The 10,363-nt window shown below is 35.4% G+C and overlaps 1 protein-coding gene across 2 annotated transcripts; it reads right to left on the bottom strand.

Annotated features, from left to right (window-relative positions):
• Positions 1 to 148: 148 nt before the first annotated feature.
• Nle (notchless protein homolog 1) lies at positions 149 to 3,450 on the bottom strand. Of its 2 annotated transcripts, none has more exons than XM_083106466.1 (7): positions 3,290 to 3,450; positions 1,712 to 2,063; positions 1,387 to 1,626; positions 1,006 to 1,259; positions 709 to 937; positions 417 to 638; positions 149 to 335 (listed from the first exon to the last, which is right to left on the bottom strand). In XM_083106466.1, the coding sequence occupies exons 2-7, from the start codon at positions 2,061 to 2,063 to the stop codon at positions 196 to 198; spliced, it is 1,437 nt and encodes a 478-aa protein (XP_082962592.1). In that variant the 5' UTR covers positions 3,290 to 3,450; the 3' UTR covers positions 149 to 195. The 2 variants fall into 2 exon arrangements, with proteins under 2 accessions (XP_082962592.1, XP_082962591.1); XM_083106465.1 differs by lacking the exon at positions 3,290 to 3,450 and adding an exon at positions 2,251 to 2,453.
• Between the last annotated feature and the right edge of the window lie 6,913 nt (positions 3,451 to 10,363).

Here is a 10,363-nt window from a genome sequence, read left to right on the forward strand (position 1 = left end):
TGTTTTTTTCTTTTTCTTTAATTATATGTGTATTGATCTTGTTTTCATATTTACAATATTATTGATATAAAATATTATTAATTGAATATTATTAATTAATAGAGAACAATAATATAAAAATTATTTAGGAGATAAAAAATACATTCCATGAATTTTGTATAAAAAAGTTTAATTTATATACATATGTATGTTGATTTAATTCTGCCATAGTCGTAATACTTTATCTTTTCCACCTGAAGCGACTCGTAGACCGTCTGGTGACCAATCGACAGCATATATCTCATCAGCATGACCAGGTAAATCTTGGTTTAACTTTTTAGTTTTTATGCTCCAAACTGTAAACAAATATGTGATAAATCCAATTAAAATATTCTAGTTGATAAAATTTTTCTATACCTGACTTTCTTTATATTTACCTTTCAAAGTTGAATCTGCACTGCCACTGACCAGCAAACGAGAATCGGCGCTCCATGCTAGTGAATAAATCGCCTGAACGTGACCTCTTAATGAAGCAATATACATCCCGGTAGTAGATTCCCATAATTTGATAGATTTATCAAACGACGCAGATGCAATTATACGACCATTCGGCGCAAATTTGACATCGTTTATAAGTTGCTGATGACCCGTCATTCTTGCTAAAAAGAAATACTTCCATATTTCCTTTTTTATAATATTGATTTAATTATATTTTGAGATATAACATACCAATAGGTTTCTTGTCTTTTTCCGGTTTCCACAAGAATAATGTGAAGTCATCAGATCCAGACACAAGTTTCTCTTCACCTATAGATTCATATTGCATTCTTGCATATTCCAATGGATTGTTTGCACTTGATCCCAACTGCATAGGACCAGTCCTAAGTACATAATCAACATTTAAAGCTAAAGTGTTCACCCAATGAGCATGGCCTTCCAAGGTTCTACACAATACACCCTAGAATCGATTTAAGTTCTAGTTAGAAGTGGAGCTGGATATTAGCTAGTTTTTATTAAAATACATACATCCTGTGCTCTCCATACTTTGACAGTTCTGTCTTGAGAGGCAGAATAAATCAGACCACTACCACCCCATTTAATGTAAGTCACACTTTTTGTATGACCAGACAAAACACGACAAGTTTGTGCCCTCTTTGTGTCCCAAATACGTATATCACAATCCTTGGATGCACTAGCTAAATATAAGCATTCTGGGTTCTTATGATAAGGCTCCCAGCATAAGGATGTCATCCACATTTTGTGTCCTGTCATGGCTTTTCCTATAAAATAAAAAAATATAATATAATATAATATAAAGATAAAAAAATAATATATATAAAAGATAAAATTTTTTTTCTAAAAGACATGAAAACTTTAACTGATTAAATATAATTTATAAATATATACCTATTTGTTTGCCAGTATGAGGATTCCATAAATAAATTGATCCATTTTTACATGCAGAAGCAAGCTTAGAGCCACAGGGTGACCAGGAAATACACAAGACCCAATGTTTGTGTCCTTCACATGTATAGTGTGGTGTTTGCGTATGGATATCCCAAAACCTTACTGTTGTATCACCAGAACCACTGGCTAGATGCTTGCCATCCGGTGAAAAAGCAACAGATATAACCGCTTCTTTGTGGCCTACATATAAAAGCAAAAAAATTTATAAAACATTTTGTCACGTGTTTCTGAATATCCCAATTTACGTAAAATTATTATTAACAACCTTCTAGAGACCCAGTGCATCTTGTAACAGATTTGACTTTGAATACCGCTTGTGGTTGATATACAATCTCTACAACATCTTCACTAACATTAAAGTTTTTGCCTACAAATTTCTCCAATGTATCTGTGACCTCTACATTATTCACATAAAAGGCCAAAGGCAATGACTCCTCTTGCTGCAGCAGAGCATTGCAAATATCTTGTAGTTTATTTACAGTAACATTGACTGGCAATTCTAATAGACCACCAGATAGAACTTCACCAGATTCTGATTTAAAACGAGAAGCAATTATCTTGACCTCTGTATCAGTTTGAGTGATGTAGTTCTCGTCATCAAATTTCCTTTTACTCATCTTGATAAAATCAATGTAAAAACACACTGTCATTATCAAATATCAGATATATATATATATATATATATATATATATATATATATATATATATATATATATATATATATATAGGTTATATATTCATATATAATCATACACTCTTTTTCATTATATTTTAAAAATAAAATTGATAAATCACACACTTACATTTGTGTTAATGAAATCTTTTATAAGCAGATATTATATTTTATTGTTATTTTTTTTAATATATTTAATATATAAAATCACTATAAAAGCACGTGTTATTTTTCCATCAACCGTCAATTCAGCATGCTGCTAAAGGCTCTTGCACAATGCAACAGGCAATGGGTCTGTTCTTTTCAGCTGCACTGCTGCACTAGTGCAATTAGTTAGAGTGAAAGAAAGTATGTTTGTCTCTTTCTAACTTATTGCACTAGTGCAGCAGTGCAGCTGAAAAGAACAGACCCAATGGGTCCATCCAGAAACACAACCGCTCACTGAGCGGCTAAGTAGCACTCGAATGTGATTGGTGAATTCAAAGATAGAAACCAATCACATTCGATTGCTACTTATGGCCATTTCTACCAACGCCAACGACATATACAGGGCGATCCTGAAAAACGTTATGTCTTTAAAATGACGTATTCCTGACACCATTCTAAGACAATTTTTCCTTTACCAAAATTTGATTTGAAGCGTAGTTTTTGAATTATGAGCAAAAATAGTTAGTAAATCACGCATCGGGTACAGAAGGCAGGCAGGAGCGGCGCGGCGTGCCGCGAGCGCGGGCGCAGCTGACCGCCCGACGGGTGATTATCACCGCATGAGTCGCTAACTATTTTATCTTATAACATAAAATTATGCTTTAAATAAAATTTTGGTAAAGAAGAAAATGTCTTAGAATTACGTCAGAAATACGTGTTCCTTAAAAAAACGTTATTTTAATAATGAAAAGTTGTTCCGGATCGCCGGCCGTCCGACGTTGCAATCAGCTGATTGCTACACGCGATGTGTGTATGGCGGAGTGTGTGCGTAAGAGAGAGAGAGAAAGAGAGAGAGAGAGGGAGGGTAGGAGGGACAGACATTCATACACACGCACGCACTTTTTTCTCGCTCTCTTTCTCTCTTTTACGCAACACTCATACACTCTCTCATTCAGTCTCTCACTCACACTCTCTCGGTCGCTCATTCACTCACTCACCTGCTTACTCACTTGCTCACTCACCTTGTAGCAGCGTAGCGAATCTTCATGCTATGTATTGTTGTTATCTGCTGCACGGTTATGATTGCTAGAGATGCGCGACACATCGAAATTTTTTCGATTATTAATCTCACACTCGATTGACACAATACAGATTACACGATAACGAGTTTACTGTTTATTCACTCACTATTGATTTATCGATACCAAAAATTACTTTCAAAGAAACGCGAATGCAAACAACACATGACTCGACGCGAAGCGACGGACCGCGGAGACTGCGCGACCACAAGAGTTATGTTGCCAGAAACGCGACACGCGACATCTAACAAACGACTTGCGCGTGGCGCGTGATTGACGCGAGATAAGACGAACGATCGGCTAAAACCTTCGCATTGCGAATGCGGTAGAAAACATGAAACGTATAATGACATACTTAAAAAATTAATTATTTATTATAAATAATAACTATTTCTAATTATAATAAATAATTATTATTTACTCAATCACGCGCCACGCGCAAGTCGTTTGTTAGATGTCGCGTGTCGCGTTTCTGGCAACATAACTCTTGTGGTCGCGCAGTCTCCGTGGTCCGTCGCTTCGCGTCGAGTCATGTGTTGTTTGCATTCGCGTTTCTTTGAAAGTAATTTTTGGTATCGATAAATCAATAGTGAGTGAATAAACAGTAAACTCGTTATCGTGTAATCTGTATTGTGTCAATCGAGTGTGAGATTAATAATCGAAAAAATTTCGATGTGTCGCGCATCTCTAGCAATCATAACCGTGCAGCAGATAACAACAATACATAGCATGAAGATTCGCTACGCTGCTACAAGGTGAGTGAGCAAGTGAGTAAGCAGGTGAGTGAGTGAGTGAGCGACCGAGAGAGTGTGAGTGAGAGACTGAATGAGAGAGTGTATGAGTGTTGCGTAAAAGAGAGAAAGAGAGCGAGAAAAAAGTGCGTGCGTGTGTATGAATGTCTGTCCCTCCTACCCTCCCTCTCTCTCTCTCTTTCTCTCTCTCTCTTACGCACACACTCCGCCATACACACATCGCGTGTAGCAATCAGCTGATTGCAACGTCGGACGGCCGGCGATCCGGAACAACTTTTCATTATTAAAATAACGTTTTTTTAAGGAACACGTATTTCTGACGTAATTCTAAGACATTTTCTTCTTTACCAAAATTTTATTTAAAGCATAATTTTATGTTATAAGATAAAATAGTTAGCGACTCATGCGGTGATAATCACCCGTCGGGCGGTCAGCTGCGCCCGCGCTCGCGGCACGCCGCGCCGCTCCTGCCTGCCTTCTGTACCCGACGCGTGATTTACTAACTATTTTTGCTCATAATTCAAAAACTACGCTTCAAATCAAATTTTGGTAAAGGAAAAATTGTCTTAGAATGGTGTCAGGAATACGTCATTTTAAAGACATAACGTTTTTCAGGATCGCCCTGTATACATAGACCCATTGAATTATAGAACTAACTGGAATGAGCGCTCCTTTTTTACGAGCCGAGCCTGCCTGTGCGACGAAGGCCATCGCTATTTGGAATCGCTTTCTCTGTTACACTAACATGCTATATAGTATATTTCTCCTATAGTTTCAAGATGTACTATCTGTGCCCATACCTTAGTCAGTATATGTTTGAACAATGAATATATAAAAAATATTATTGTAATGAAATGGATTATTTAAGGAAATATAATGACGATAATAAACGAAATAAAATAATGCTTTATTTTGCTAAATTTTTGGTGAAAAAATTCTGTACGCCACTTTAATGAGCAGACGTATATTTTTAGCTAAGGTAATACATGAAAAAGAGAGACGGCAATACCAAATAGATACTGTCTCCCTCGGCTCGAGGTCACCGGGCAATAACAAAGGCAGCGCTCGTTCCAGTTAGTTCTATAGTTCAATGCATAGACCACAGACTTCTATAATACACTAGACTGCTAACAGATACAGGCGGACATGATGCACAGGTGTGCACGTGACGCCATATTTCGTGTGGGCATATTATATAGGGTGTCCAAAATGTTATTTTATGATTGTAAGAGGATTGTACTATGGTCCATATTCTGAATCCTCTTTTATCGATAAAAGTGCCTCTAAAAGTGGCTTACAGCCAATCAGAAGGCTTATAAGCCACTTTTAAATGCACTTTTATCAATAAAAGAGGATTCAGAATATGAACCTATGACAACATCGACAATACGAACTGAACACCCAGTATAATTTGCCCACACGAAATATGGCCATTTGCACCTTGCATCACTTTTTCGAGTCATTTTATATAGATGTTAGCAGTCTAGTGTATTATAGAAGTCTGTGACATAGGGTGCGTTCCGAATTACGCATGAAGCGCGTAGACTGCATAGAAAATCGTTCCGATTTAACCAATGCGCGCATTGGTAGCGCTTTAGTAGCGCTGAGAATTCTCTAGATTGTACTAACCGTACTAAATTCTTAGCACCCTTCCAGCGCATTGACTGCCTCTACTCTCGACTTGAGGCAGTTGATGCGTTGATGCGTTGATGCGTTTATGCGATCTATGCGTTTTATGCGTAATTCGGAACGCAATAACAGATAACAGATTCTTTGTGACGATGGAAAAACAACAATTATATGAATTTCCAGTTTTAATTGAAGAAACTAATAAAATAATAATTTTGTTTTTAAATAAAAATGATATGGAGAAAGCAAGCCAAGCTAATATTAATATATTATTTTACCTTAATTTATTATTTTATTTTATTTATATTTATTATTTATTTATATTTATTATTATTAATATTTATTTATGTTTATATTTATTATTATTTATTTATATTTATTATTTATTTTTTTATTTTATTTGTATTTATTATTTTATTCTATTTTTATTTATTTTTTTTACTATTGTACCATTTTCAAACCGTATTAGCGCATAGAATGCGCAGACCGTTCCGAATAATTAAAGCGCTTCATGCACATTGATAAAACGGAACGATTTCGAAGCGCTGCGCAACAGTAATGCAGTCTATGCGTTACATGCGTAAATCGGAACGCACCCATAGACCAAGCATTCCCCTGTTTTTACTATAGCAGCGAGTGACGCCAGATGTTGGCAGTTTGAGACTGAGAGAGATAGTTGATTTGCGTCTACTGCTTTCTCACTCTTGGCATGTATGACAGCAAGAGCTACTATACGCCATCTGCACCTAACCTTTTTTTCGCTGAATAAAGCGCTTAACTTTTGTAATCCGAAGCGATTCAATAACTATTAATAAAAAAGAAATATTAAGACAAAGAAAATATTTTTTTATTTATTAAAATATGGTTTTTTGCTGCATTTGTGGTGTGCACTTAAGACACAAAGATGGAATTCGGTTTCACAGGTATAGAAATATATATTATAATAATATAGTATAATTTGTAAAATGTTAATATATAAAAATAGAATTGAATTGGAATTTTAATATATTTACAACAAAACTGCATATATTTTCAGATTGCCAAAGAACATAATAAGAAAGAAACAATGGCTGCGTTCAGCAGAAAAAGCTGCTTTGCAACTGTTGTAAAATTCGTGAGCCTGATTGGTGTATGCTCTTAATTTTGACTGAATCTAAGAGCATACACCAATCAGAGATTCACGAATTTTACAACAGTTGCAAAGCAGCTTTTCCTGCTGAACGTAGCCAATGGCTTCCCAATTAGCAATGGCCGGTATTCATAGTCCGATCTTATATTTGAGATCGTCTTAAGTTCGAGCTTGAAATGCTACGCAGTCATTTGATTGGTTGAATGAGGTCTTAAGTCACCCTCGGACCAGACTTAAGACAATCTTAAATATAAGATCGGACTATGAATACCGGCCAATAAGTTATCAAAAAGAGTTCTTAAAGCACTCAGATTCAAGAGTTAGACATCCGACAACTCTATCTAGATGATAACATTATGATATCAATAAGTCCTCTAATGCGTCGATTTTAGAGGAAAAGAAGACATCACATAAAGGACATCTAAAAGAATACTTCAATCTGACTTATTATAGATGTTAAGAAAATGTTACCATTAAGACTTTCTTTATAGAATTATTTTTACGTATGGTTTATTATATAAAAAATACTCCATAATACATTTATATGTATATATAAATTTTTTTTAAAAATTTTTACAAACAGAACTATACAAACTTAAGAAATTATATGTTGTAACATTTGAATAATCCAAAAATAAAATTGTTTGTTATTTATATATAAATTATTAAATTATTATTAATATAATATTAATAATTTATTAAAATTAAAGTTATATATTAAAAGTTTATTTTTATAATATAGATAATTTTATAATTATTTTAATATATAATTTATATATTATAATATATATACAGGGTGATTCTGAACAGACGTTTGTCTTTAAAAAGATAAATTGTCGAGTCTATTCTAAGACGATTTTCCCTTTACCAAAATTGTCTACGAGGCTTAGTTTTTAAATTATTAAATAAAATAGTTCGCGAATTACGGAACGAGTACAAGAGGTAGACAGGGACGGCGCAACTCACCGTCCGATACAGGCGATCATGTGGGGCGCGCGACGCGATCAGCTGATTGCTGCACACGATGAGTGTAACAATCAGTGTGTGTGTGTGTGTGTGTGTGTGTCTGCGCGCGCGCGCGCGCGTGCGTGCGTGCGTGCGTGCGTGCGTGCGTGTGTGTGTGTGTGTGTGTGTGTGTGTGTGTGTGTGTGTGTGTGTGGGGTGTATTTATGCACGCGTATCCACACATGCACCGTACTCTCTTTCTCTCTCTCTCTTTCTCCCTCTTTCTCTCTCACTCTCTCACTCACTCACTCACTCACTTATTCTTACCTTAATAATGAGATTCTTCATACTGCTGATAAATAGCAGTGCCCAGTGTGTTGCACGATAATAATCGTCGTCGACGAGACGTCGTTTCTTCAACACGCAGTCTGACACAAATAAGCGAAGTTTTTTCTTTCATCACTTTCGACACTTTTACAAATTTACTCGCGCACTTAATCACTCACGATTGATAAAAAGAGGAATTTACCAACGGTTACGGTACGAATTTAATAAACGGTTAACGCATTTAATTATTAATTACACACTCGATTAAAGAAACGCGTTAACAGAACGCGATACTCGATGCAAAGCGCGCGACGACCGACGACAAGCAGGTCAGGTTAATACTAGCGCGTAATGCTACACGTTTATGTTTGGCAGCGCTAGAGGCGCTAGTATTAACCTGACCTGCTTGTCGTCGGTCGTCGCGTCGCGCGCTTTGCATCGAGTATCGCGTTCTGTTAACGCGTTTCTTTAATCGAGTGTGTAATTAATAATTAAATGCGTTAACCGTTTATTAAATTCGTACCGTAACCGTTGGTAAATTCCTCTTTTTATCAATCGTGAGTGATTAAGTGCGCGAGTAAATTTGTAAAAGTGTCGAAAGTGATGAAAGAAAAAACTTCGCTTATTTGTGTCAGACTGCGTGTTGAAGAAACGACGTCTCGTCGACGACGATTATTATCGTGCAACACACTGGGCACTGCTATTTATCAGCAGTATGAAGAATCTCATTGGGTGCTTTCCAATTGTTTAACACATCTTAACACAAACATACACAGGAAGGCACAAAGTGTAGCGATGTGCACGACTCAATTGGAACAAAGTTAAGTGCGACTTTCGAGTGGAGGGTTAGGATTCTTCATAACCATGTCCATCTTGATATTTTTTAATCCATGGTGAGGGTGATGAAGTGAAAAACATGTTGCACACGTAAAATTTGTGTAATTAGTTTGTAAATAATTCGAAGCAAAGTTATTAACATACATAGATATATATATGCATAATATTATATAATATATAAATAATATATAAATAAAATATATAAATGCATAATATTATATTAATATATAAATATGAATGAAAATTTAATCAGTAATAATATACCTAATCTGCAAATATGCTAAAGAAACAACTTTATTTCATTTATTAAATATAATAAAAAAATTAATTGTACAAAAACTCATTAATTCGAATTACTTACTTTAATGATACTTTTAATATTTTTATTGTTCATTTTTGTATTTAATATACTTCAGTGGTTGTCTTTTAAATAAAAAGGATAAAAGCCGTGTTCCGAAATTGCTGCCAGTTTACTGCCAGCACTGAAAATATATAATATACGTAACGTGCACTATAGAATTTGCAGTACTGGCAGTAATTTCGGGACACGGCCAAAAGGAAAAGAAAATTGCCAACATAATCGCCGTCAGTCTGCAACCGCATATTTCATTTGTCCCTAGAAAACAGAAGGTTACACAAGTTGACTAGTAGCCCTCGAGCTGAGTACGGATGTGTAAAGTTGTGTCGGCAGTTACGGCAATTGGAACGCGACTTGTGTCGCCGTGTGCATAAAAGTGTCTAGGGATATCTCAATTGGAAAGCACCCATTATTAAGGTAAGAATAAGTGAGTGAGTGAGTGAGAGAGTGAGAGAGAAAGAGGGAGAAAGAGAGAGAGAAAGAGAGAGAGTACGGTGCATGTGTGGATACGCGTGCATAAATACACCCCCCCCCCACACACACACACACTGATTGTTACACTCATCGTGTGCAGCAATCAGCTGATCGCGTCGCGCGCCCCACATGATCGCTTGTATCGGACGGTGAGTTGCGCCGTCCCTGTCTACCTCTTGTACTCGTTCCGTAATTCGCGAACTATTTTATTTAATAATTTAAAAACTAAGCCTCGTAGACAATTTTGGTAAAGGGAAAATCGTCTTAGAATAGACTCGACAATTTATCTTTTTAAAGACAAACGTCTGTTCAGAATCACCCTGTATACTTTATAATATATTATAATTAACACTTTCTTATACATATCAGGTAATAAATTGCCATATTGCACACGTAAAATATATAAAAAAAAAACAAAATTATATAAAATTATATAAAAAATTTTATATAAAAAACAAAATTATATAAAAAACAAAATTACTATACTGTGCTGCATACAAAAAATAAAATTATATGACAATAAAACAGAAAATTTTAACTTTTTAATTTATCGAAAATAGTAAATA

Source organism: Camponotus vicinus, unplaced genomic scaffold (genome assembly GCF_025532165.1).
Source record: "Camponotus vicinus isolate PSW18456_S1 unplaced genomic scaffold, iyCamVici1.0 SCAF_8, whole genome shotgun sequence".
Taxonomy (NCBI): domain Eukaryota; kingdom Metazoa; phylum Arthropoda; class Insecta; order Hymenoptera; family Formicidae; genus Camponotus; species Camponotus vicinus.

What these genes read in the sequence shown, in the direction of transcription:
- Nle (XM_083106466.1), bottom strand. Translation starts at nt 2,063, where the DNA reads ATGAGTAAAAGGAAATTTGATGACGAGAACTACATCACTCAAACTGAT. An exon ending in TCATACTGGCAAACAAATAG is followed by an intron (nt 1,260 to 1,386) that starts GTATATATTTAT and finishes TTTATTTTATAG; the next exon opens with GAAAAGCCATGACAGGACAC. An exon ending in AAAAGACAAGAAACCTATTG is followed by an intron (nt 639 to 708) that starts GTATGTTATATC and finishes ATTTCTTTTTAG; the next exon opens with CAAGAATGACGGGTCATCAG.